The sequence below is a fragment of the Marmota monax genome, unplaced genomic scaffold (genome assembly GCF_021218885.2).
Source record: "Marmota monax isolate L192 unplaced genomic scaffold, Marmota_monax_Labrador192_F-V1.1 WCK01_AAM20220418_F8-fsc00026, whole genome shotgun sequence".
NCBI classification, from domain to species: domain Eukaryota; kingdom Metazoa; phylum Chordata; class Mammalia; order Rodentia; family Sciuridae; genus Marmota; species Marmota monax.
Genome location: NW_026693108.1, coordinates 414,409 through 439,546, shown reverse-complemented (window position 1 = coordinate 439,546; position 25,138 = coordinate 414,409). Strand labels below are relative to the sequence as shown.

General features: G+C 63.0%; 1 protein-coding gene across 3 annotated transcripts in view; it reads left to right on the top strand.

The window, feature by feature from the left end:
• Positions 1 to 25,138, top strand: part of Tmem255b (transmembrane protein 255B) — a 53,640-nt gene that overhangs the window by 8,347 nt on the left and 20,155 nt on the right. For 2 of the 3 annotated variants that reach the window (XM_046454940.2, XM_046454937.2), the window contains exon 4: positions 7,521 to 7,610. The exons of the other annotated variant lie outside the window; for it this stretch is intronic. In XM_046454940.2, the coding sequence (XP_046310896.1) occupies positions 7,521 to 7,610 (90 nt within the window). The remainder of the gene's footprint in view (positions 1 to 7,520; positions 7,611 to 25,138) is intronic. 3 annotated transcript variants of the gene reach the window in all.

The window sequence follows — 25,138 nt, the reverse complement described above, 5'->3', positions numbered from 1 at the left end:
GGTTCTGATGAGAGGTCCGCCTGCACAGCAGCCCTGGGCCCCGTGCCTTAGTCCGAGTGAGGCAGAGCCGCACACTGGCGGGGGGCTGCACTGTCCTCCAAGGCCAACTTCTTTGCTTCCATTTTTAAAAAGCCTCTTTATGAGAAATAACCCATAAATGCACCCACTACACCTCCAGGGTCCCTACTGCCCTCTGAGACATAGGCGCATCCCCCCCGTCATCACTGGAGCATCTTCATGCCAACAAGAACCTGAAGCCTTCAGGTTCTGCCCACACCATCTGGCCCTAGCACCCGCTGACCACCTGGGGCCACCTACCCTGGGTTTTCACGTCAAAGATGACGGCGTTTGGTGTCTGGCTTCTTAAATCCAGCATAATGTTCTCAAGGCCCACAGCTGTGGTTTCGAGCCCCGCCCCCTACCCCTGTGGTGTCAAGGTCCCCCGTGCTGTTGTATGAAATCCCCATGCTGTGGTGTCAAGGCCCCCCATGCTGTGGTGTTGAGGCGCCCCATGCTGTGGTGTCAAGGCCCCCCATGCTGTGGTGTCAAGGCCCCCCCGTGCTGTGGTGTTGAGGCCCCCGTGCTGTGGTGTCAAGGCCCCCCCATGCTGTGGTGTCAAGGCCCCCCGTGCTGTGGTGTCAAGGCCCCCCATGCTGTGGTGTTGAGGCCCCCCATGCTGTGGTGTCGAGGCCCCCCATGCTGTGGTGTCAAGGCCCCCCATGCTGTGGTGTCGAGGCCCCCCTGCTGTAGTAGGGTTAGAATTTCCTTTCCCTTTAAGGATGAGTACTGTCCCCTGTGTGGATGTCCCAGTGGTTGTGTCCCCTGGCCAGGTGAGGGACTTCACGATTGCCTAAGTGCAAATCTCTGTGCTTTCACTCTGGGTGTCCACCACGGCCAGGACGGCCAGGTCCTGTAGTGAATCGTACTCAGTGGCTTGGGCACGGCCAGACGGTTTTCCAGGGGCCGCCCCGTTTGGCACTCCTCAGGCGGGTGAGGGCTCCAGCCTGCCCGCTGTCCTCCCCAGGGCCGCCTTGCCCTCCTCCCTGTCCTGGCTGAGGGAGGGTGGGAAGCCTCTGGCTTGGTGTCCCCGATGCTCCAACACCAACTCTGCTCCCGGGCTGGCTTCTGGAGAGACGTCCTGCGGGCCGCCTGCCCTTGGTGTGGGTTGCTTTCTTTTCCTCTGGAGTGGCCAGATTCAGGCCCTGACCAGGTGTGAGAGTGGTGGCCTCGTGTTCCACCCAGCAGCTACCTTCCAGGTCTTGATGGTGTCCTTCTTTAACTTTGGCAAAGTCTAATTCATCTATTTTTTCTTTTCTTGTTCACGCTTTTGGTACCATACCCAAGAGGCACTGTGAAGTCCAGGCCTGCGGTTTCTTAGAGGATGTCCTAGTCTCCAGGCCCCGCTGAGGCCCTGACCCACACGGAGTGGGGATTTGGACGTGGCGCGAGGAGGGATGGACGCCCACTCTTTTGTGTTCTTGCGGTTGTTCGCGCTCCACTCGTGGAGAGGCTCTTCTTTCTCTCTTGTCAAGAGCAGCAGGTCATGAATGTGAGGGTCAGCTCTGGGCTCTCAGCCCCCCGTGCACACGTACTCAGTCCTCGGGCAGCGCCAGGCTGGAGGACGAGCTTGGTGGTGAGTGCGAGGCGCAGAGGCTGCGCCCTCTGGCTCGTCTTCCTGGTCGGGATCCTGTTGGTGAAGCTGCTCCCTTATGATTCCAATGGGCACAGAATCAACTGGCTGGCCTCTGCAGGGAGCCCACCGGGGCTCCTAGGGACAGTGCTGGACCTGGAGGTGGACGTGAGGACTGTCCCCTGGTAGCAATGTGGGAACACCAGACATTTCCCCTTTGTTTAGGCTTTTAGTTTCTTTCAAAATCTTTCTGTTGTTTTTGGAGTGCAAGTTAAATTTGGCCAGATCTCTCCCCAGTGGGCTGAGTCTCTTCAAGTCCACGTGAAGGATGTCGCCTTCTTCGTTTAATGCTTGGATCCTCCTCGCCTCTGGGTCTCGTGGGTTCGTCCTGTACCCTGTTGAACTCTGTTGCTTCCAAGGGCTTTCCACTGATCCCTAGGGATTCCTGTCCACAAGATCATCACCTGCAGAGAGGAGAGTTTCTTCCTGCTCAGTCTGGCTTTGCCAAAAAAAAAATGTGGAACTCACAGGGGTAAGGTGGACCTGAACGTGGCCACAGCTGCCAGGGCCCAGGTCTCCTGCAGACAGGTCCTCGGCCCAGATCCCCTGACAGGGTCTCACCTCTTGGAGGTGTCCTGGGCTAACTGGGCATGTTGAGCACATGTGCTGACTGCTAATCCCCTGTCCACCCTGCGGCATGGCACTGTTCAGGACCTCAGCTGTGCGCTGTGTGTGCAGATGAGCTGCTGCACGGGAGGAGGCCCAGAGCTGGGCCCACGAGGCCTCAAGGGCGGCCACGGTGCTCTTCCTTAGTAGCAGGTCAGGCGGCCGTCTCCGACATAGATCAGGAGGACTGTAGTGTTTCTAAGTGTCCGGATACAGAGGAACACGGCTTTCTTGGTGGCTTTATATTTTAGAATTCTACCGTAAAAATCATAAGCAAATGTGAAAGTAGACAAGAACAGAGTGAGCCTGGGCCCCTGTAGGCGAGACATGCTGTCAGCTCAGGGCCAGTCCTGCTGCGTCTCCCTCCGCTTCCTTCTTTCATCTGGAGGAACAAACCCCAGACCTGCACTGTTTCCTCTCCAAGGGCCTCCCTTTTGCTCTGCACGGTGGAATCTGGTCCTCAGACGTGGCTCCACCGTTATCTGAGCTGGCTACAGTGTCAGTCTCCAGAGACAGCCAGAGAACACCCCAGGGGTTGGGCCTGCTCTTTCTCCACTGATGGGCAGTTGCTCCTGCTGGCCCCAGGCAGCCACAGGCCATCAGTTTCACTGCCAGCTCTAGAGTCTGCCTGGTTCCTCACAGCCAGGGAGGCAAAGAGAGTGTGCTGGCTGCCAACCCCCGTCCCCATGCACGCACACACGCGTGTTCACACATGTGCATGTATACACTCTCACACATGCACACGACACACATGCATGCACACTTCCACATATGTGCATGCACATGCTTCCCCACGTGTGTGTACACACTCACACATGTGCATGTATGCATGCATGTGTGTGCATAATCACATAGGTGTGCACACACATGCTTTCACATGTGTGTATAGCACACTCATGTGCATGTGCACACAGGCTCACACACATGTGCACACAGGCTCACACACATGTGCACAAAATGCTCTCACATGTGTGTTCATGCACATGTGTGCACAATGCAGATACTCACACACGTGTGCACAAGCTTGCACACATGTGCATGTATGTACACAGGCAAGTGCGCAGAGAGGTTGGGGTGGCATCACACGTGCCTTGCTCCAGAGCACTCTGCGCCTCAAGCCCTCCTTAGCCTCGGGCAGCCAAAAGGGTTAAAGGGCAGAGCTGTGGGTGCAGGATGGTGACCCCTGGGAGCACAGGGAGGGGTGGGGCCACTGAGAAGGGCAGTGTGGCCAGCCTGGAGGGGTCAGGAGGGAGGTGGATGGTATGTGTCTGTGAAGCCAGTCCTGGAGGAGAGGCATCTGTGTCCCTTCTGGCGGGACTCCTGGCCCCTCTGGCCAGGGGGGTTTGGGCAGGGGGCAGTGCGATGGAGAAGGGGTCTCACATCAGTAGGTGTCCCCGTCCTGTGAGGATCTGGGGTGGTAGACCGTCTGGGTGGCTGCTGGGGACTGAGTCCCCAGACCTGGCTGCTGCGGGTGGGTTTCACAGATGTCCCTGCCAGGGCCTCCTGGACGCCCGGGCAGCAGCTGCAGAGCCCACTTCCTGAAGTCCTTCCAGTGACACTTGCTAATGGATCTGTAGTCTGGGAGGCCGCGAGGAGGAGCGTGGCCTCTCCAGTTAGGAGGAGGACTGACTGCCCAACGCTGCTGTGGCCTGTTTGTCTGGGGACAGGGCACCCTGGACTCAGGACGGGGGCATGGGACGGCAGGCAGGCGTGATGAGCCCACAGAGCCAGGAGGGACTGGCGTTTGGTTTCTGGGTCTGTTGGACAGCAAACTCGAGGGCCCTGGGGCTGAGGGCACCTTCCCCACTGAGCCATCCGGAGGCAGCCATCTGTCCCCACTGGCTTCCAGAGCCTCCTGGGGCCGCCTGGGGCCGGCTGGGCCACGAAGGTGAGGGTGCCTCTCTGGGAACTGGCTGGTTGTGCCGTGTGCCCGCTGAGCAGCTGTGAAGTAGCGCTCCCTCCGCAGCTGAGCCTCAGGGCCGGGGGAGGCGGGCTCGAGGTTCACCCATCTTCAGGTCTTTCTCTGAGCCTCTGGGGGAGTCGGCCCAGCAGAACCCGGGGGGGGGGGGCTCCCGTGGGCAGTGGTTTCACCGACTGGGGGAACTTGCGTCTGGACAAAAGCTTTTTCCGCCGGAGTGACAGAGAGGGACCGTGCCAGTCCTGATGAGGCTGCAGGGAGACCAGCATGGGAGCCAGGGGAGGAAGGGCTGGGGACGAGCTGCCCGGAGCAGGGGGGCGCAGAGGAAGAGGGGAGGGCTGAGGGGAGGCTGCCACCTGCAGCCTGGTACCTCTATCCACGGCCACACGGGTGTCACTGGTGTGGAGGGTCGAGCTGCACCTTCAGGGTCCAGCAGTAATAAGTGCTCCCAGTTTAGCTGGGACACTCAGGTGACATGAGAACAGCCCCACTGACCTGGGGGGGCTTCGCATTCTCAGCATTTCTGAGATCTTTGTCTCTTTCCGCTGATGTGACACCTCAGGTCTTTTTGTCCTGGGTGACCCGCAGTGGCTCAGCTGAGCCCTGCCCAAGTGGCACTTCTGATTTGCTGGCCCAGGCCCTGGTCCTGGGTCCAGCTGCACTCAACTCCACTGCGTCCCTCTCTGGGGCCATCCTCAAGCAGCGCAGCCAGAGTGGCTGGTTGATGGAGGTCTTCCCCCGGTCAGAAGCCAGCCCTGCGACGACGCGTCCACAGCCATGTCCCTGGGGCAAGGCCAGAGGGGCCAGGGCTGCCCACCACGCACAGCTGTGAGTTCTGCCACAGCCCGGGCTCTCCAGGGGCGTCCAGAGGCCTTGAGGGAAAGGAAGGTGTGAGGTGGCACAGAAGTGGACATCCCTTCACACATGTGTGCACACGTGCAGCGTGCACACACACGTGTGTAAGCAGCCAGAGGACGGTGGTCGAACAGGCCCTGGGACAATTGCAGCAGGCTGAACACTGACAAGTGAGGGGACCCGGGCACCTTGAGGGAGCCCTGCAGGAGGTGCGGGGGCAGCGGGGCTGCCCGGGCAGCTCAGCACCTCTGCAGATAGCACCGAGGACACGCTTCAGCACAGCCCTGGCAGGCACTGGGGGAGGGGTAACAGCGCCCGTGGGGAGACCTTGTCAGGATGCCCGGCAGGCGGGAGAGAAGGCACCCCCCGGGGCCGGTCCAGCAGGAGGAAGTGCAAGGCAGGTGGCCGCAGGGGAGTAGGAGCTCAGGGAGCCTCTCGCACACGCAGGGCCGCTTGTCAAGATGGGGGCCTGGGACAGACCTGTGGGTGCCAGCTGAAGGTGGCAGGCTGCTGGCTTTCCTCTTCTCAAGGGGACTTTCTAACTCTGACAAAACCCAGAAGCAAGAAAAGATGCACAGTGACCCGGGAAGACAAGCATCGATCTCTGGGGAAAGCATTTTAACCCCAATCTCAAGACACGCGACAAACTAGGAGAGATTGTGATAGGTCAGACTCAGGATGTGGCTGTGTGTGCACGCACACAAGTACACTAATGTACACAGTATAAGTGATTTTACGTGTATGTGTCTGCATCCAAATGTGTGCAATGCATGTGTGTGCACACATGGATTCATAGTATCTGCATGTGTGCACTGTGCACATGTGCATAAAGGTGTGAACCTGAGTGCTCATGTATTTATAGTATCTGCATGTGTGCACTGTATACATGTATATAAAGTTGTGAGCCTGTGTGCACACATGTATTTATAGTACCTGCATGTGTGCCCTGTACACATGTGTATGGAGGTGTGAGCCTGTGTGCACACATATGTTCATAGTACCTGCATGTGTGCCCTGTACACATGTGTATGGAGGTGTGAGCCTGTGTGCACACATGTATTTATAGTACCTGCATGTGTGCCCTGTACACATGTGTATGGAGGTGTGAGCCTGTGTGCACACATATGTTCATAGTATCTGCATGTGTGCCCTGTACACATGTGTATGGAGGTGTGAGCCTGTGTGCACACATATGCCTGTTGCATGCACACATGCCGTGACACAAGGCACACATGTAATGATGTGTGCATACATATTACATGTACACATAGACTCATGTGCCTCTGTATGGGTGTGTTGTGTGTGCACGCTTGCATGCTCTACAGCTTGAGGCACAAGGCCCAGAACCCAACAGGAAGCATAGAGGTCAACAGCTAATTCACAAGAAGTCACAGGAACAGCCCTGAACAAAGGAAAGGACATTCAAACTCACTCAGAATCAGAGAAACCTAAATCATTATTATTATTATTATTATTGGTCCTGGGGATTGAGCTCAGGGACACTGACCACTGTGCCACACCCCAGCCCTATTTTGTATTTTACTTAGACACAGGGTCTCACTAAGTGGCTTAGCTCCTCGCTACATTGCTGAGGCTGGCTTTGAACCTGTGATCCTCCTGCCTCAGCCTCCTGAGCCTCTGGGATTACAGGTGTGCGCCACCGCGCTTGGCAGAGCAACACAAATTACAACTCACTAAAGTGCTATCTCTTGCTGCCACGTGGGCGAAGGTCAGAAAGCACAGCCACCCCAAGGTGGGGGCTGAGGAGCAGGGCCCATGTGTCAGGGTGCAGAGCTGGGTGACCTTGAACCGTGACCAGATCCTTGGACCTTGAAGGACAATAGTGCCAAGAGTGCTTCGTGGCCGAGGAGAGGTGCTCTGCTGTCAGAAGGTGGGAGCTGGCCAAGTGCAGGTGCAGGACAAGGCAGCGGTCACGGCCAGCCGAGGTGAGGCACCTGACGCAGTGCTCCAATGTGGAAGAGCAGGTGTGCGGAGCTGCTCACAGAAGCTGTGTGTCAGCCAGGAGCGCACAGCGGGCCCTGGAGCAGTCCAAAGAGGAGGCTGCAGACTGAGGGAGCGCCCACAGGGGGCATAGTCACAGGTGTGCAGTGGGCTGCTTCTGGCTCCTGGCTCCCGGAGCACAGGACTAGAGTGTGCAAGGTGCACGTGCTACCTGCACAAGGCCTGCGCCAAGCACGGGTGAGGGGGCGTGAAGTGGGAGAAGGCTGCACGGGTGTCCCAGGTCATGGGTGCAGGGTAGGGACTGACCCTATGAAGGGTGGTGACCCTCAGGCATTCTGCTGGGCCTGGCTGGAACAGGGTTGGGGGTGGTGTGAATGGGAGGGTGCAGGTGCAGGTGAAAGGAGGAAGGAGGCCGACTCCAGGAGACCAGGGTGCTGATGGGAGGTCCTTCTGCGGAGCTGACCACTCCTGCTTGTCCTCTGCTTCCAGCTGGTGGCCGCCATTGTGTTCATCAGCTTTGGTGTGGTCGCAGCCTTCTGCTGTGCTGTCGTCGACGGCGTGTTTGCTGCACAGCACATTGTGAGTACAGTCCCCACCAGGATGACAATGGCTCCAAAACCAGGTGCCACAATGACAGTCACAGGAGGGAACAGAATCCGCTCTCCTGGGGGGACATAAATGAACGAAGTGGGCTGTGGTGAGCTATCCTGCAGCGGGACACCATGAGACAGATGGGAAGGGTGCTGCAGGAGAGGAGTGGCCGCAGGGGAACACACTGAGGGGCACAGTGGAGTGGGAGAGGAGTGGCTGCAGGGGACACACTGAGGGGCACAGTGGAGTGGGAGAGGAGTGGCTGCAGGGGACACACTGAGGGGCACAGTGGAGTGGGAGAGGAGTGGCTGCAGGGGACACACTGAGGGGGCACAGTGGAGTGGGGGAGGAGTGGCTGCAGGGGACACACTGAGGGGCACAGTGGAGTGGGAGAGGAGTGGCTGCAGGGGACACACTGAGGGGCACAGTGGAGTGGTAGAGGAGTGGCTGCAGGGGACACACTGAGGGGCAGTGGAGTGGGAGAGGAGTGGCTGCAGGGGACACACTGAGGGGCACAGTGGAGTGGGGGAGGAGTGGCTGCAGGGGACACACTGAGGGGCACAGTGGAGTGGGAGAGGAGTGGCTGCAGGGGACACACTGAGGGGCACAGTGGAGTGGGAGAGGAGTGGCTGCAGGGGACACACTGAGGGGCACAGTGGAGTGGGAGAGGAGTGGCTGCAGGGGACACACTGAGGGGCACAGTGGAGTAGGAGAGGAGTGGCTGCAGGGGACACACTGAGGGGCAGTGGAGTGGGAGAGGAGTGGATGCAGGGGACACACTGAGGGGCACAGTGGAGTAGGAGAGGAGTGGCTGCAGGGGACACACTGAGGGGCACAGTGGAGTGGGAGAGGAGTGGCTGCAGGGGACACACTGAGGGGCACAGTGGAGTGGGAGAGGAGTGGCTGCAGGGGACACACTGAGGGGCACAGTGGAGTGGGAGAGGAGTGGCTGCAGGGGACACACTGAGGGGCACAGTGGAGTGGGAGAGGAGTGGCTGCAGGGGACACACTGAGGGGCACAGTGGAGTGGGAGAGGAGTGGCTGCAGGGGACACACTGAGGGGCACAGTGGAGTGGGAGAGGAGTGGCTGCAGGGGACACACTGAGGGGCACAGTGGAGTGGGAGAGGAGTGGCTGCAGGGGACACACTGAGGGGCACAGTGGAGTGGGAGAGGAGTGGCTGCAGGGGACACACTGAGGGGCACAGTGGAGTGGGAGAGGAGTGGCTGCAGGGGACACACTGAGGGGCACAGTGGAGTGGGAGAGGAGTGGCTGCAGGGGACACACTGAGGGGCACAGTGGAGTGGGAGAGGAGTGGCTGCAGGGGACACACTGAGGGGCACAGTGGAGTGGGAGAGGAGTGGCTGCAGGGGACACACTGAGGGGCACAGTGGAGTGGGAGAGGAGTGGCTGCAGGGGACACACTGAGGGGCACAGTGGAGTGGGAGAGGAGTGGCTGCAGGGGACACACTGAGGGGCACAGTGGAGTGGGAGAGGAGTGGCTGCAGGGGACACACTGAGGGGCACAGTGGAGTGGGAGAGGAGTGGCTGCAGGGGACACACTGAGGGGCACAGTGGAGTGGGAGAGGAGTGGCTGCAGGGGACACACTGAGGGGCACAGTGGAGTGGGGGAGGAGTGGCTGCAGGGGACACACTGAGGGGCACAGTGGAGTGGGAGAGGAGTGGCTGCAGGGGACACACTGAGGGGCACAGTGGAGTGGGAGAGGAGTGGCTGCAGGGGACACACTGAGGGGCACAGTGGAGTGGGAGAGGAGTGGCTGCAGGGGACACACTGAGGGGCACAGTGGAGTGGGAGAGGAGTGGCTGCAGGGGACACACTGAGGGGCACAGTGGAGTGGGAGAGGAGTGGCTGCAGGGGACACACTGAGGGGCACAGTGGAGTGGGAGAGGAGTGGCTGCAGGGGACACACTGAGGGGCACAGTGGAGTGGGAGAGGAGTGGCTGCAGGGGACACACTGAGGGGCACAGTGGAGTGGGAGAGGAGTGGCTGCAGGGGACACACTGAGGGGCACAGTGGAGTGGGAGAGGAGTGGCTGCAGGGGACACACTGAGGGGCACAGTGGAGTGGGAGAGGAGTGGCTGCAGGGGACACACTGAGGGGCACAGTGGAGTGGGAGAGGAGTGGCTGCAGGGGACACACTGAGGGGCACAGTGGAGTGGGAGAGGAGTGGCTGCAGGGGACACACTGAGGGGCACAGTGGAGTGGGAGAGGAGTGGCTGCAGGGGACACACTGAGGGGCACAGTGGAGTGGGAGAGGAGTGGCTGCAGGGGACACACTGAGGGGCACAGTGGAGTGGGAGAGGAGTGGCTGCAGGGGACACACTGAGGGGCACAGTGGAGTGGGAGAGGAGTGGCTGCAGGGGACACACTGAGGGGCACAGTGGAGTGGGAGAGGAGTGGCTGCAGGGGACACACTGAGGGGCACAGTGGAGTGGGAGAGGAGTGGCTGCAGGGGACACACTGAGGGGCACAGTGGAGTGGGAGAGGAGTGGCTGCAGGGGACACACTGAGGGGCACAGTGGAGTGGGAGAGGAGTGGCTGCAGGGGACACACTGAGGGGCACAGTGGAGTGGGAGAGGAGTGGCTGCAGGGGACACACTGAGGGGCACAGTGGAGTGGGAGAGGAGTGGCTGCAGGGGACACACTGAGGGGCACAGTGGAGTGGGAGAGGAGTGGCTGCAGGGGACACACTGAGGGGCACAGTGGAGTGGGAGAGGAGTGGCTGCAGGGGACACACTGAGGGGCACAGTGGAGTGGGAGAGGAGTGGCTGCAGGGGACACACTGAGGGGCACACAGTGGAGTGGGAGAGGAGTGGCTGCAGGGGACACACTGAGGGGCACAGTGGAGTGGGAGAGGAGTGGCTGCAGGGGACACACTGAGGGGCACAGTGGAGTGGGAGAGGAGTGGCTGCAGGGGACACACTGAGGGGCACACAGTGGAGTGGGAGAGGAGTGGCTGCAGGGGACACACTGAGGGGCACAGTGGAGTGGGAGAGGAGTGGCCGCAGGGGAACACACTGAGGGGCACAGTGGAGTGGGAGAGGAGTGGCTGCAGGGGACACACTGAGGGGCACAGTGGAGTGGGGGAGGAGTGGCTGCAGGGGACACACTGAGGGGCACAGTGGAGTGGGAGAGGAGTGGCTGCAGGGGACACACTGAGGGGCACAGTGGAGTGGGAGAGGAGTGGCTGCAGGGGACACACTGAGGGGCACAGTGGAGTGGGAGAGGAGTGGCTGCAGGGGACACACTGAGGGGCACAGTGGAGTGGGAGAGGAGTGGCTGCAGGGGACACACTGAGGGGCACAGTGGAGTGGGAGAGGAGTGGCTGCAGGGGACACACTGAGGGGCACAGTGGAGTGGGAGAGGAGTGGCTGCAGGGGACACACTGAGGGGCACAGTGGAGTGGGAGAGGAGTGGCTGCAGGGGACACACTGAGGGGCACAGTGGAGTGGGAGAGGAGTGGCTGCAGGGGACACACTGAGGGGCACAGTGGAGTGGGAGAGGAGTGGCTGCAGGGGACACACTGAGGGGCACAGTGGAGTGGGAGAGGAGTGGCTGCAGGGGACACACTGAGGGGCACAGTGGAGTGGGAGAGGAGTGGCTGCAGGGGACACACTGAGGGGCACAGTGGAGTGGGAGAGGAGTGGCTGCAGGGGACACACTGAGGGGCACAGTGGAGTGGGAGAGGAGTGGCTGCAGGGGACACACTGAGGGGCACAGTGGAGTGGGAGAGGAGTGGCTGCAGGGGACACACTGAGGGGCACAGTGGAGTGGGAGAGGAGTGGCTGCAGGGGACACACTGAGGGGCACAGTGGAGTGGGAGAGGAGTGGCTGCAGGGGACACACTGAGGGGCACAGTGGAGTGGGAGAGGAGTGGCTGCAGGGGACACACTGAGGGGCACAGTGGAGTGGGAGAGGAGTGGCTGCAGGGGACACACTGAGGGGCACAGTGGAGTGGGAGAGGAGTGGCTGCAGGGGACACACTGAGGGGCACAGTGGAGTGGGAGAGGAGTGGCTGCAGGGGACACACTGAGGGGCACAGTGGAGTGGGAGAGGAGTGGCTGCAGGGGACACACTGAGGGGCACAGTGGAGTGGGAGAGGAGTGGCTGCAGGGGACACACTGAGGGGCACAGTGGAGTGGGAGAGGAGTGGCTGCAGGGGACACACTGAGGGGCACAGTGGAGTGGGAGAGGAGTGGCTGCAGGGGACACACTGAGGGGCACAGTGGAGTGGGAGAGGAGTGGCTGCAGGGGACACACTGAGGGGCACAGTGGAGTGGGAGAGGAGTGGCTGCAGGGGACACACTGAGGGGCACAGTGGAGTGGGAGAGGAGTGGCTGCAGGGGACACACTGAGGGGCACAGTGGAGTGGGAGAGGAGTGGCTGCAGGGGACACACTGAGGGGCACAGTGGAGTGGGAGAGGAGTGGCTGCAGGGGACACACTGAGGGGCACAGTGGAGTGGGAGAGGAGTGGCTGCAGGGGACACACTGAGGGGCACAGTGGAGTGGGAGAGGAGTGGCTGCAGGGGACACACTGAGGGGCACAGTGGAGTGGGAGAGGAGTGGCTGCAGGGGACACACTGAGGGGCACAGTGGAGTGGGAGAGGAGTGGCTGCAGGGGACACACTGAGGGGCACAGTGGAGTGGGAGAGGAGTGGCTGCAGGGGACACACTGAGGGGCACAGTGGAGTGGGAGAGGAGTGGCTGCAGGGGACACACTGAGGGGCACAGTGGAGTGGGAGAGGAGTGGCTGCAGGGGACACACTGAGGGGCACAGTGGAGTGGGAGAGGAGTGGCTGCAGGGGACACACTGAGGGGCACAGTGGAGTGGGAGAGGAGTGGCTGCAGGGGACACACTGAGGGGCACAGTGGAGTGGGAGAGGAGTGGCTGCAGGGGACACACTGAGGGGCACAGTGGAGTGGGAGAGGAGTGGCTGCAGGGGACACACTGAGGGGCACAGTGGAGTGGGAGAGGAGTGGCTGCAGGGGACACACTGAGGGGCACAGTGGAGTGGGAGAGGAGTGGCTGCAGGGGACACACTGAGGGGCACAGTGGAGTGGGAGAGGAGTGGCTGCAGGGGACACACTGAGGGGCACAGTGGAGTGGGAGAGGAGTGGCTGCAGGGGACACACTGAGGGGCACAGTGGAGTGGGAGAGGAGTGGCTGCAGGGGACACACTGAGGGGCACAGTGGAGTGGGAGAGGAGTGGCTGCAGGGGACACACTGAGGGGCACAGTGGAGTGGGAGAGGAGTGGCTGCAGGGGACACACTGAGGGGCACAGTGGAGTGGGAGAGGAGTGGCTGCAGGGGACACACTGAGGGGCACAGTGGAGTGGGAGAGGAGTGGCTGCAGGGGACACACTGAGGGGCACAGTGGAGTGGGAGAGGAGTGGCTGCAGGGGACACACTGAGGGGCACAGTGGAGTGGGAGAGGAGTGGCTGCAGGGGACACACTGAGGGGCACAGTGGAGTGGGAGAGGAGTGGCTGCAGGGGACACACTGAGGGGCACAGTGGAGTGGGAGAGGAGTGGCTGCAGGGGACACACTGAGGGGCACAGTGGAGTGGGAGAGGAGTGGCTGCAGGGGACACACTGAGGGGCACAGTGGAGTGGGAGAGGAGTGGCTGCAGGGGACACACTGAGGGGCACAGTGGAGTGGGAGAGGAGTGGCTGCAGGGGACACACTGAGGGGCACAGTGGAGTGGGAGAGGAGTGGCTGCAGGGGACACACTGAGGGGCACAGTGGAGTGGGAGAGGAGTGGCTGCAGGGGACACACTGAGGGGCACAGTGGAGTGGGAGAGGAGTGGCTGCAGGGGACACACTGAGGGGCACAGTGGAGTGGGAGAGGAGTGGCTGCAGGGGACACACTGAGGGGCACAGTGGAGTGGGAGAGGAGTGGCTGCAGGGGACACACTGAGGGGCACAGTGGAGTGGGAGAGGAGTGGCTGCAGGGGACACACTGAGGGGCACAGTGGAGTGGGAGAGGAGTGGCTGCAGGGGACACACTGAGGGGCACAGTGGAGTGGGAGAGGAGTGGCTGCAGGGGACACACTGAGGGGCACAGTGGAGTGGGAGAGGAGTGGCTGCAGGGGACACACTGAGGGGCACAGTGGAGTGGGAGAGGAGTGGCTGCAGGGGACACACTGAGGGGCACAGTGGAGTGGGAGAGGAGTGGCTGCAGGGGACACACTGAGGGGCACAGTGGAGTAGGAGAGGAGTGGCTGCAGGGGACACACTGAGGGGCACAGTGGAGTGGGAGAGGAGTGGCTGCAGGGGACACACTGAGGGGCACAGTGGAGTGGGAGAGGAGTGGCTGCAGGGGACACACTGAGGGGCACAGTGGAGTGGGAGAGGAGTGGCTGCAGGGGACACACTGAGGGGCACAGTGGAGTGGGAGAGGAGTGGCTGCAGGGGACACACTGAGGGGCACAGTGGAGTGGGAGAGGAGTGGCTGCAGGGGACACACTGAGGGGCACAGTGGAGTGGGAGAGGAGTGGCTGCAGGGGACACACTGAGGGGCACAGTGGAGTGGGAGAGGAGTGGCTGCAGGGGACACACTGAGGGGCACAGTGGAGTGGGAGAGGAGTGGCTGCAGGGGACACACTGAGGGGCACAGTGGAGTGGGAGAGGAGTGGCTGCAGGGGACACACTGAGGGGCACAGTGGAGTGGGAGAGGAGTGGCTGCAGGGGACACACTGAGGGGCACAGTGGAGTGGGAGAGGAGTGGCTGCAGGGGACACACTGAGGGGCACAGTGGAGTGGGAGAGGAGTGGCTGCAGGGGACACACTGAGGGGCACAGTGGAGTGGGAGAGGAGTGGCTGCAGGGGACACACTGAGGGGCACAGTGGAGTGGGAGAGGAGTGGCTGCAGGGGACACACTGAGGGGCACAGTGGAGTGGGAGAGGAGTGGCTGCAGGGGACACACTGAGGGGCACAGTGGAGTGGGAGAGGAGTGGCTGCAGGGGACACACTGAGGGGCACAGTGGAGTGGGAGAGGAGTGGCTGCAGGGGACACACTGAGGGGCACAGTGGAGTGGGAGAGGAGTGGCTGCAGGGGACACACTGAGGGGCACAGTGGAGTGGGAGAGGAGTGGCTGCAGGGGACACACTGAGGGGCACAGTGGAGTGGGAGAGGAGTGGCTGCAGGGGACACACTGAGGGGCACAGTGGAGTGGGAGAGGAGTGGCTGCAGGGGACACACTGAGGGGCACAGTGGAGTGGGAGAGGAGTGGCTGCAGGGGACACACTGAGGGGCACAGTGGAGTGGGAGAGGAGTGGCTGCAGGGGACACACTGAGGGGCACAGTGGAGTGGGAGAGGAGTGGCTGCAGGGGACACACTGAGGGGCACAGTGGAGTGGGAGAGGAGTGGCTGCAGGGGACACACTGAGGGGCACAGTGGAGTGGGAGAGGAGTGGCTGCAGGGGACACACTGAGGGGCACAGTGGAGTGGGAGAGGAGTGGCTGCAGGGGACACACTGAGGGGCACAGTGGAGTGGGAGAGGAGTGGCTGCAGGGGACACACTGAGGGGCACAGTGGAGTGGGAGAGGAGTGGCTGCAGGGGACACACTGAGGGGCACAGTGGAGTGGGAGAGGAGTGGCTGCAGGGGACACACTGAGGGGCACAGTGGAGTGGGAGAGGAGTGGCTGCAGGGGACACACTGAGGGGCACAGTGGAGTGGGAGAGGAGTGGCTGCAGGGGACACACTGAGGGGCACAGTGGAGTGGGAGAGGAGTGGCTGCAGGGGACACACTGAGGGGCACAGTGGAGTGGGAGAGGAGTGGCTGCAGGGGACACACTGAGGGGCACAGTGGAGTGGGAGAGGAGTGGCTGCAGGGGACACACTGAGGGGCACAGTGGAGTGGGGGAGGAGTGGCTGCAGGGGACACACTGAGGGGCACAGTGGAGTGGGAGAGGAGTGGCTGCAGGGGACACACTGAGGGGCACAGTGGAGTGGGAGAGGAGTGGCTGCAGGGGACACACTGAGGGGCACAGTGGAGTGGGAGAGGAGTGGCTGCAGGGGACACACTGAGGGGCACAGTGGAGTGGGAGAGGAGTGGCTGCAGGGGACACACTGAGGGGCACAGTGGAGTGGGAGAGGAGTGGCTGCAGGGGACACACTGAGGGGCACAGTGGAGTGGGAGAGGAGTGGCTGCAGGGGACACACTGAGGGGCACAGTGGAGTGGGAGAGGAGTGGCTGCAGGGGACACACTGAGGGGCACAGTGGAGTGGGAGAGGAGTGGCTGCAGGGGACACACTGAGGGGCACAGTGGAGTGGGAGAGGAGTGGCTGCAGGGGACACACTGAGGGGCACAGTGGAGTGGGAGAGGAGTGGCTGCAGGGGACACACTGAGGGGCACAGTGGAGTGGGAGAGGAGTGGCTGCAGGGGACACACTGAGGGGCACAGTGGAGTGGGAGAGGAGTGGCTGCAGGGGACACACTGAGGGGCACAGTGGAGTGGGAGAGGAGTGGCTGCAGGGGACACACTGAGGGGCACAGTGGAGTGGGAGAGGAGTGGCTGCAGGGGACACACTGAGGGGCACAGTGGAGTGGGAGAGGAGTGGCTGCAGGGGACACACTGAGGGGCACAGTGGAGTGGGAGAGGAGTGGCTGCAGGGGACACACTGAGGGGCACAGTGGAGTGGGAGAGGAGTGGCTGCAGGGGACACACTGAGGGGCACAGTGGAGTGGGAGAGGAGTGGCTGCAGGGGACACACTGAGGGGCACAGTGGAGTGGGAGAGGAGTGGCTGCAGGGGACACACTGAGGGGCACAGTGGAGTGGGAGAGGAGTGGCTGCAGGGGACACACTGAGGGGCACAGTGGAGTGGGAGAGGAGTGGCTGCAGGGGACACACTGAGGGGCACAGTGGAGTGGGAGAGGAGTGGCTGCAGGGGACACACTGAGGGGCACAGTGGAGTGGGAGAGGAGTGGCTGCAGGGGACACACTGAGGGGCACAGTGGAGTGGGAGAGGAGTGGCTGCAGGGGACACACTGAGGGGCACAGTGGAGTGGGAGAGGAGTGGCTGCAGGGGACACACTGAGGGGCACAGTGGAGTGGGAGAGGAGTGGCTGCAGGGGACACACTGAGGGGCACAGTGGAGTGGGAGAGGAGTGGCTGCAGGGGACACACTGAGGGGCACAGTGGAGTGGGAGAGGAGTGGCTGCAGGGGACACACTGAGGGGCACAGTGGAGTGGGAGAGGAGTGGCTGCAGGGGACACACTGAGGGGCACAGTGGAGTGGGAGAGGAGTGGCTGCAGGGGACACACTGAGGGGCACAGTGGAGTGGGAGAGGAGTGGCTGCAGGGGACACACTGAGGGGCACAGTGGAGTGGGAGAGGAGTGGCTGCAGGGGACACACTGAGGGGCACAGTGGAGTGGGAGAGGAGTGGCTGCAGGGGACACACTGAGGGGCACAGTGGAGTGGGAGAGGAGTGGCTGCAGGGGACACACTGAGGGGCACAGTGGAGTGGGAGAGGAGTGGCTGCAGGGGACACACTGAGGGGCACAGTGGAGTGGGAGAGGAGTGGCTGCAGGGGACACACTGAGGGGCACAGTGGAGTGGGAGAGGAGTGGCTGCAGGGGACACACTGAGGGGCACAGTGGAGTAGGAGAGGAGTGGCTGCAGGGGACACACTGAGGGGCACAGTGGAGTGGGAGAGGAGTGGCTGCAGGGGACACACTGAGGGGCACAGTGGAGTGGGAGAGGAGTGGCTGCAGGGGACACACTGAGGGGCACAGTGGAGTGGGAGAGGAGTGGCTGCAGGGGACACACTGAGGGGCACAGTGGAGTGGGAGAGGAGTGGCTGCAGGGGACACACTGAGGGGCACAGTGGAGTGGGAGAGGAGTGGCTGCAGGGGACACACTGAGGGGCACAGTGGAGTGGGAGAGGAGTGGCTGCAGGGGACACACTGAGGGGCACAGTGGAGTGGGAGAGGAGTGGCTGCAGGGGACACACTGAGGGGCACAGTGGAGTGGGAGAGGAGTGGCTGCAGGGGACACACTGAGGGGCACAGTGGAGTGGGAGAGGAGTGGCTGCAGGGGACACACTGAGGGGCACAGTGGAGTGGGAGAGGAGTGGCTGCAGGGGACACACTGAGGGGCACAGTGGAGTGGGAGAGGAGTGGCTGCAGGGGACACACTGAGGGGCACAGTGGAGTGGGAGAGGAGTGGCTGCAGGGGACACACTGAGGGGCACAGTGGAGTGGGAGAGGAGTGGCTGCAGGGGACACACTGAGGGGCACAGTGGAGTGGGAGAGGAGTGGCTGCAGGGGACACACTGAGGGGCACAGTGGAGTGGGAGAGGAGTGGCTGCAGGGGACACACTGAGGGGCACAGTGGAGTGGGAGAGGAGTGGCTGCAGGGGACACACTGAGGGGCACAGTGGAGTGGGAGAGGAGTGGCTGCAGGGGACACACTGAGGGGCACAGTGGAGTGGGAGAGGAGTGGCTGCAGGGGACACACTGAGGGGCACAGTGGAGTGGGAGAGGAGTGGCTGCAGGGGACACACTGAGGGGCACAGTGGAGTGGGAGAGGAGTGGCTGCAGGGGACACACTGAGGGGCACAGTGGAGTGGGAGAGGAGTGGCTGCAGGGGACACACTGAGGGGCACAGTGGAGTGGGAGAGGAGTGGCTGCAGGGGACACACTGAGGGGCACAGTGGAGTGGGAGAGGAGTGGCTGCAGGGGACACACTGAGGGGCACAGTGGAGTGGGAGAGGAGTGGCTGCAGGGGACACACTGAGGGGCACAGTGGAGTGGGAGAGGAGTGGCTGCAGGGGACACACTGAGGGGCACAGTGGAGTGGGAGAGGAGTGGCTGCAGGGGACACACTGAGGGGCACAGTGGAGTGGGAGAGGAGTGGCTGCAGGGGACACACTGAGGGGCACAGTGGAGTGGGAGAGGAGTGGCTGCAGGGGACACACTGAGGGGCACAGTGGAGTGGGAGAGGAGTGGCTGCAGGGGACACACTGAGGGGCACAGTGGAGTGGGAGAGGAGTGGCTGCAGGGGACACACTGAGGGGCACAGTGGAGTGGGAGAGGAGTGGCTGCAGGGGACACACTGAGGGGCACAGTGGAGTGGGAGAGGAGTGGCTGCAGGGGACACACTGAGGGGCACAGTGGAGTGGGAGAGGAGTGGCTGCAGGGGACACACTGAGGGGCACAGTGGAGTGGGAGAGGAGTGGCTGCAGGGGACACACTGAGGGGCACAGTGGAGTGGGAGAGGAGTGGCTGCAGGGGACACACTGAGGGGCACAGTGGAGTGGGAGAGGAGTGGCTGCAGGGGACACACTGAGGGGCACAGTGGAGTGGGAGAGGAGTGGCTGCAGGGGACACACTGAGGGGCACAGTGGAGTGGGAGAGGAGTGGCTGCAGGGGACACACTGAGGGGCACAGTGGAGTGGGAGAGGAGTGGCTGCAGGGGACACACTGAGGGGCACAGTGGAGTGGGAGAGGAGTGGCTGCAGGGGACACACTGAGGGGCACAGTGGAGTGGGAGAGGAGTGGCTGCAGGGGACACACTGAGGGGCACAGTGGAGTGGGAGAGGAGTGGCTGCAGGGGACACACTGAGGGGCACAGTGGAGTGGGAGAGGAGTGGCTGCAGGGGACACACTGAGGGGCACAGTGGAGTGGGAGAGGAGTGGCTGCAGGGGACACACTGAGGGGCACAGTGGAGTGGGAGAGGAGTGGCTGCAGGGGACACACTGAGGGGCACAGTGGAGTGGGAGAGGAGTGGCTGCAGGGGACACACTGAGGGGCACAGTGGAGTGGGAGAGGAGTGGCTGCAGGGGACACACTGAGGGGCACAGTGGAGTAGGAGAGGAGTGGCTGCAGGGGACACACTGAGGGGCACAGTGGAGTGGGAGAGGAGTGGCTGCAGGGGACACACTGAGGGGCACAGTGGAGTGGGAGAGGAGTGGCTGCAGGGGACACACTGAGGGGCACAGTGGAGTGGGAGAGGAGTGGCTGCAGGGGACACACTGAGGGGCACAGTGGAGTGGGAGAGGAGTGGCTGCAGGGGACACACTGAGGGGCACAGTGGAGTGGGAGAGGAGTGGCTGCAGGGGACACACTGAGGGGCACAGTGGAGTGGGAGAGGAGTGGCTGCAGGGGACACACTGAGGGGCACAGTGGAGTGGGAGAGGAGTGGCTGCAGGGGACACACTGAGGGGCACAGTGGAGTGGGAGAGGAGTGGCTGCAGGGGACACACTGAGGGGCACAGTGGAGTGGGAGAGGAGTGGCTGCAGGGGACACACTGAGGGGCACAGTGGAGTGGGAGAGGAGTGGCTGCAGGGGACACACTGAGGGGCACAGTGGAGTGGGAGAGGAGTGGCTGCAGGGGACACACTGAGGGGCACAGTGGAGTGGGAGAGGAGTGGCTGCAGGGGACACACTGAGGGGCACAGTGGAGTGGGAGAGGAGTGGCTGCAGGGGACACACTGAGGGGCACAGTGGAGTGGGAGAGGAGTGGCTGCAGGGGACACACTGAGGGGCACAGTGGAGTGGGAGAGGAGTGGCTGCAGGGGACACACTGAGGGGCACAGTGGAGTGGGAGAGGAGTGGCTGCAGGGGACACACTGAGGGGCACAGTGGAGTAGGAGAGGAGTGGCTGCAGGGGACACACTGAGGGGCACAGTGGAGTGGGAGAGGAGTGGCTGCAGGGGACACACTGAGGGGCACAGTGGAGTGGGAGAGGAGTGGCTGCAGGGGACACACTGAGGGGCACAGTGGAGTGGGAGAGGAGTGGCTGCAGGGGACACACTGAGGGGCACAGTGGAGTGGGAGAGGAGTGGCTGCAGGGGACACACTGAGGGGCACAGTGGAGTGGGAGAGGAGTGGCTGCAGGGGACACACTGAGGGGCACAGTGGAGTGGGAGAGGAGTGGCTGCAGGGGACACACTGAGGGGCACAGTGGAGTGGGAGAGGAGTGGCTGCAGGGGACACACTGAGGGGCACAGTGGAGTGGGAGAGGAGTGGCTGCAGGGGACACACTGAGGGGCACAGTGGAGTGGGAGAGGAGTGGCTGCAGGGGACACACTGAGGGGCACAGTGGAGTGGGAGAGGAGTGGCTGCAGGGGACACACTGAGGGGCACAGTGGAGTGGGAGAGGAGTGGCTGCAGGGGACACACTGAGGGGCACAGTGGAGTGGGAGAGGAGTGGCTGCAGGGGACACACTGAGGGGCACAGTGGAGTGGGAGAGGAGTGGCTGCAGGGGACACACTGAGGGGCACAGTGGAGTGGGAGAGGAGTGGCTGCAGGGGACACACTGAGGGGCACAGTGGAGTGGGAGAGGAGTGGCTGCAGGGGACACACTGAGGGGCACAGTGGAGTGGGAGAGGAGTGGCTGCAGGGGACACACTGAGGGGCACAGTGGAGTGGGAGAGGAGTGGCTGCAGGGGACACACTGAGGGGCACAGTGGAGTGGGAGAGGAGTGGCTGCAGGGGACACACTGAGGGGCACAGTGGAGTGGGAGAGGAGTGGCTGCAGGGGACACACTGAGGGGCACAGTGGAGTGGGAGAGGAGTGGCTGCAGGGGACACACTGAGGGGCACAGTGGAGTGGGAGAGGAGTGGCTGCAGGGGACACACTGAGGGGCACAGTGGAGTGGGAGAGGAGTGGCTGCAGGGGACACACTGAGGGGCACAGTGGAGTGGGAGAGGAGTGGCTGCAGGGGACACACTGAGGGGCACAGTGGAGTGGGAGAGGAGTGGCTGCAGGGGACACACTGAGGGGCACAGTGGAGTGGGAGAGGAGTGGCTGCAGGGGACACACTGAGGGGCACAGTGGAGTGGGAGAGGAGTGGCTGCAGGGGACACACTGAGGGGCACAGTGGAGTGGGAGAGGAGTGGCTGCAGGGGACACACTGAGGGGCACAGTGGAGTGGGAGAGGAGTGGCTGCAGGGGACACACTGAGGGGCACAGTGGAGTGGGAGAGGAGTGGCTGCAGGGGACACACTGAGGGGCACAGTGGAGTAGGAGAGGAGTGGCTGCAGGGGACACACTGAGGGGCACAGTGGAGTGGGAGAGGAGTGGCTGCAGGGGACACACTGAGGGGCACAGTGGAGTGGGAGAGGAGTGGCTGCAGGGGACACACTGAGGGGCACAGTGGAGTGGGAGAGGAGTGGCTGCAGGGGACACACTGAGGGGCACAGTGGAGTGGGAGAGGAGTGGCTGCAGGGGACACACTGAGGGGCACAGTGGAGTGGGAGAGGAGTGGCTGCAGGGGACACACTGAGGGGCACAGTGGAGTGGGAGAGGAGTGGCTGCAGGGGACACACTGAGGGGCACAGTGGAGTGGGAGAGGAGTGGCTGCAGGGGACACACTGAGGGGCACAGTGGAGTGGGAGAGGAGTGGCTGCAGGGGACACACTGAGGGGCACAGTGGAGTGGGAGAGGAGTGGCTGCAGGGGACACACTGAGGGGCACAGTGGAGTAGGAGAGGAGTGGCTGCAGGGGACACACTGAGGGGCACAGTGGAGTGGGAGAGGAGTGGCTGCAGGGGACACACTGAGGGGCACAGTGGAGTGGGAGAGGAGTGGCTGCAGGGGACACACTGAGGGGCACAGTGGAGTGGGAGAGGAGTGGCTGCAGGGGACACACTGAGGGGCACAGTGGAGTGGGAGAGGAGTGGCTGCAGGGGACACACTGAGGGGCACAGTGGAGTGGGAGAGGAGTGGCTGCAGGGGACACACTGAGGGGCAGTGGAGTAGGAGAGGAGTGGCTGCAGGGGACACACAGAGGGGCACAGTGGAGTGGGAGAGGAGTGGCTGCAGGGGACACACTGAGGGGCACAGTGGAGTGGGAGAGGAGTGGCTGCAGGGGACACACTGAGGGGCACAGTGGAGTGGGAGAGGAGTGGCTGCAGGGGACACACTGAGGGGCACAGTGGAGTGGGAGAGGAGTGGCTGCAGGGGACACACTGAGGGGCACAGTGGAGTGGGAGAGGAGTGGCTGCAGGGGACACACTGAGGGGCACAGTGGAGTGGGAGAGGAGTGGCTGCAGGGGACACACTGAGGGGCACAGTGGAGTGGGAGAGGAGTGGCTGCAGGGGACACACTGAGGGGCACAGTGGAGTGGGAGAGGAGTGGCTGCAGGGGACACACTGAGGGGCACAGTGGAGTGGGAGAGGAGTGGCTGCAGGGGACACACTGAGGGGCACAGTGGAGTGGGAGAGGAGTGGCTGCAGGGGACACACTGAGGGGCACAGTGGAGTGGGAGAGGAGTGGCTGCAGGGGACACACTGAGGGGCACAGTGGAGTGGGAGAGGAGTGGCTGCAGGGGACACACTGAGGGGCACAGTGGAGTGGGAGAGGAGTGGCTGCAGGGGACACACTGAGGGGCACAGTGGAGTGGGAGAGGAGTGGCTGCAGGGGACACACTGAGGGGCACAGTGGAGTGGGAGAGGAGTGGCTGCAGGGGACACACTGAGGGGCACAGTGGAGTGGGAGAGGAGTGGCTGCAGGGGACACACTGAGGGGCACAGTGGAGTGGGAGAGGAGTGGCTGCAGGGGACACACTGAGGGGCACAGTGGAGTGGGAGAGGAGTGGCTGCAGGGGACACACTGAGGGGCACAGTGGAGTGGGAGAGGAGTGGCTGCAGGGGACACACTGAGGGGCACAGTGGAGTGGGAGAGGAGTGGCTGCAGGGGACACACTGAGGGGCACAGTGGAGTGGGAGAGGAGTGGCTGCAGGGGACACACTGAGGGGCACAGTGGAGTGGGAGAGGAGTGGCTGCAGGGGACACACTGAGGGGCACAGTGGAGTGGGAGAGGAGTGGCTGCAGGGGACACACTGAGGGGCACAGTGGAGTGGGAGAGGAGTGGCTGCAGGGGACACACTGAGGGGCACAGTGTAGTGGGGGAGGGGTGGCTGCAGGGGACACACTGAGGGGCACACAGTGGAGGGGGAGAGGAGGGGCTGCAGGGGACACACTGAGGGGCACAGTGGAGTGGGAGAGGAGTGGCTGCAGGGGACACACTGAGGGGCACAGTGGAGTGGGAGAGGAGTGGCTGCAGGGGACACACTGAGGGGCACAGTGGAGTGGGAGAGGAGTGGCTGCAGGGGACACACTGAGGGGCACAGTGGAGTGGGAGAGGAGTGGCTGCAGGGGACACACTGAGGGGCACAGTGGAGTGGGAGAGGAGTGGCTGCAGGGGACACACTGAGGGGCACAGTGGAGTGGGAGAGGAGTGGCTGCAGGGGACACACTGAGGGGCACAGTGGAGTGGGAGAGGAGTGGCTGCAGGGGACACACTGAGGGGCACAGTGGAGTGGGAGAGGAGTGGCTGCAGGGGACACACTGAGGGGCACAGTGGAGTGGGAGAGGAGTGGCTGCAGGGGACACACTGAGGGGCACAGTGGAGTGGGAGAGGAGTGGCTGCAGGGGACACACTGAGGGGCACAGTGGAGTGGGAGAGGAGTGGCTGCAGGGGACACACTGAGGGGCACAGTGGAGTGGGAGAGGAGTGGCTGCAGGGGACACACTGAGGGGCACAGTGGAGTGGGAGAGGAGTGGCTGCAGGGGACACACTGAGGGGCACAGTGGAGTGGGAGAGGAGTGGCTGCAGGGGACACACTGAGGGGCACAGTGGAGTGGGAGAGGAGTGGCTGCAGGGGACACACTGAGGGGCACAGTGGAGTGGGAGAGGAGTGGCTGCAGGGGACACACTGAGGGGCACAGTGGAGTGGGAGAGGAGTGGCTGCAGGGGACACACTGAGGGGCACAGTGGAGTGGGAGAGGAGTGGCTGCAGGGGACACACTGAGGGGCACAGTGGAGTGGGAGAGGAGTGGCTGCAGGGGACACACTGAGGGGCACAGTGGAGTGGGAGAGGAGTGGCTGCAGGGGACACACTGAGGGGCACAGTGGAGTGGGAGAGGAGTGGCTGCAGGGGACACACTGAGGGGCACAGTGGAGTGGGAGAGGAGTGGCTGCAGGGGACACACTGAGGGGCACAGTGGAGTGGGAGAGGAGTGGCTGCAGGGGACACACTGAGGGGCACAGTGGAGTGGGAGAGGAGTGGCTGCAGGGGACACACTGAGGGGCACAGTGGAGTGGGAGAGGAGTGGCTGCAGGGGACACACTGAGGGGCACAGTGGAGTGGGAGAGGAGTGGCTGCAGGGGACACACTGAGGGGCACAGTGGAGTGGGAGAGGAGTGGCTGCAGGGGACACACTGAGGGGGACACAGTGGAGTGGGAGAGGAGTGGCTGCAGGGGACACACTGAGGGGCACAGGGGAGGGGGAGAGGAGTGGCTGCAGGGGACACACTGAGGGGCACAGTGGAGCGGGAGAGGAGTGGCTGCAGGGGACACACTGAGGGGCACAGTGGAGTGGGAGAGGAGTGGCTGCAGGGGACACACTGAGGGGCACAGTGGAGTGGGAGAGGAGTGGCTGCAGGGGACACACTGAGGGGCACAGTGGAGTGGGAGAGGAGTGGCTGCAGGGGACACACTGAGGGGCACAGTGGAGTGGGAGAGGAGTGG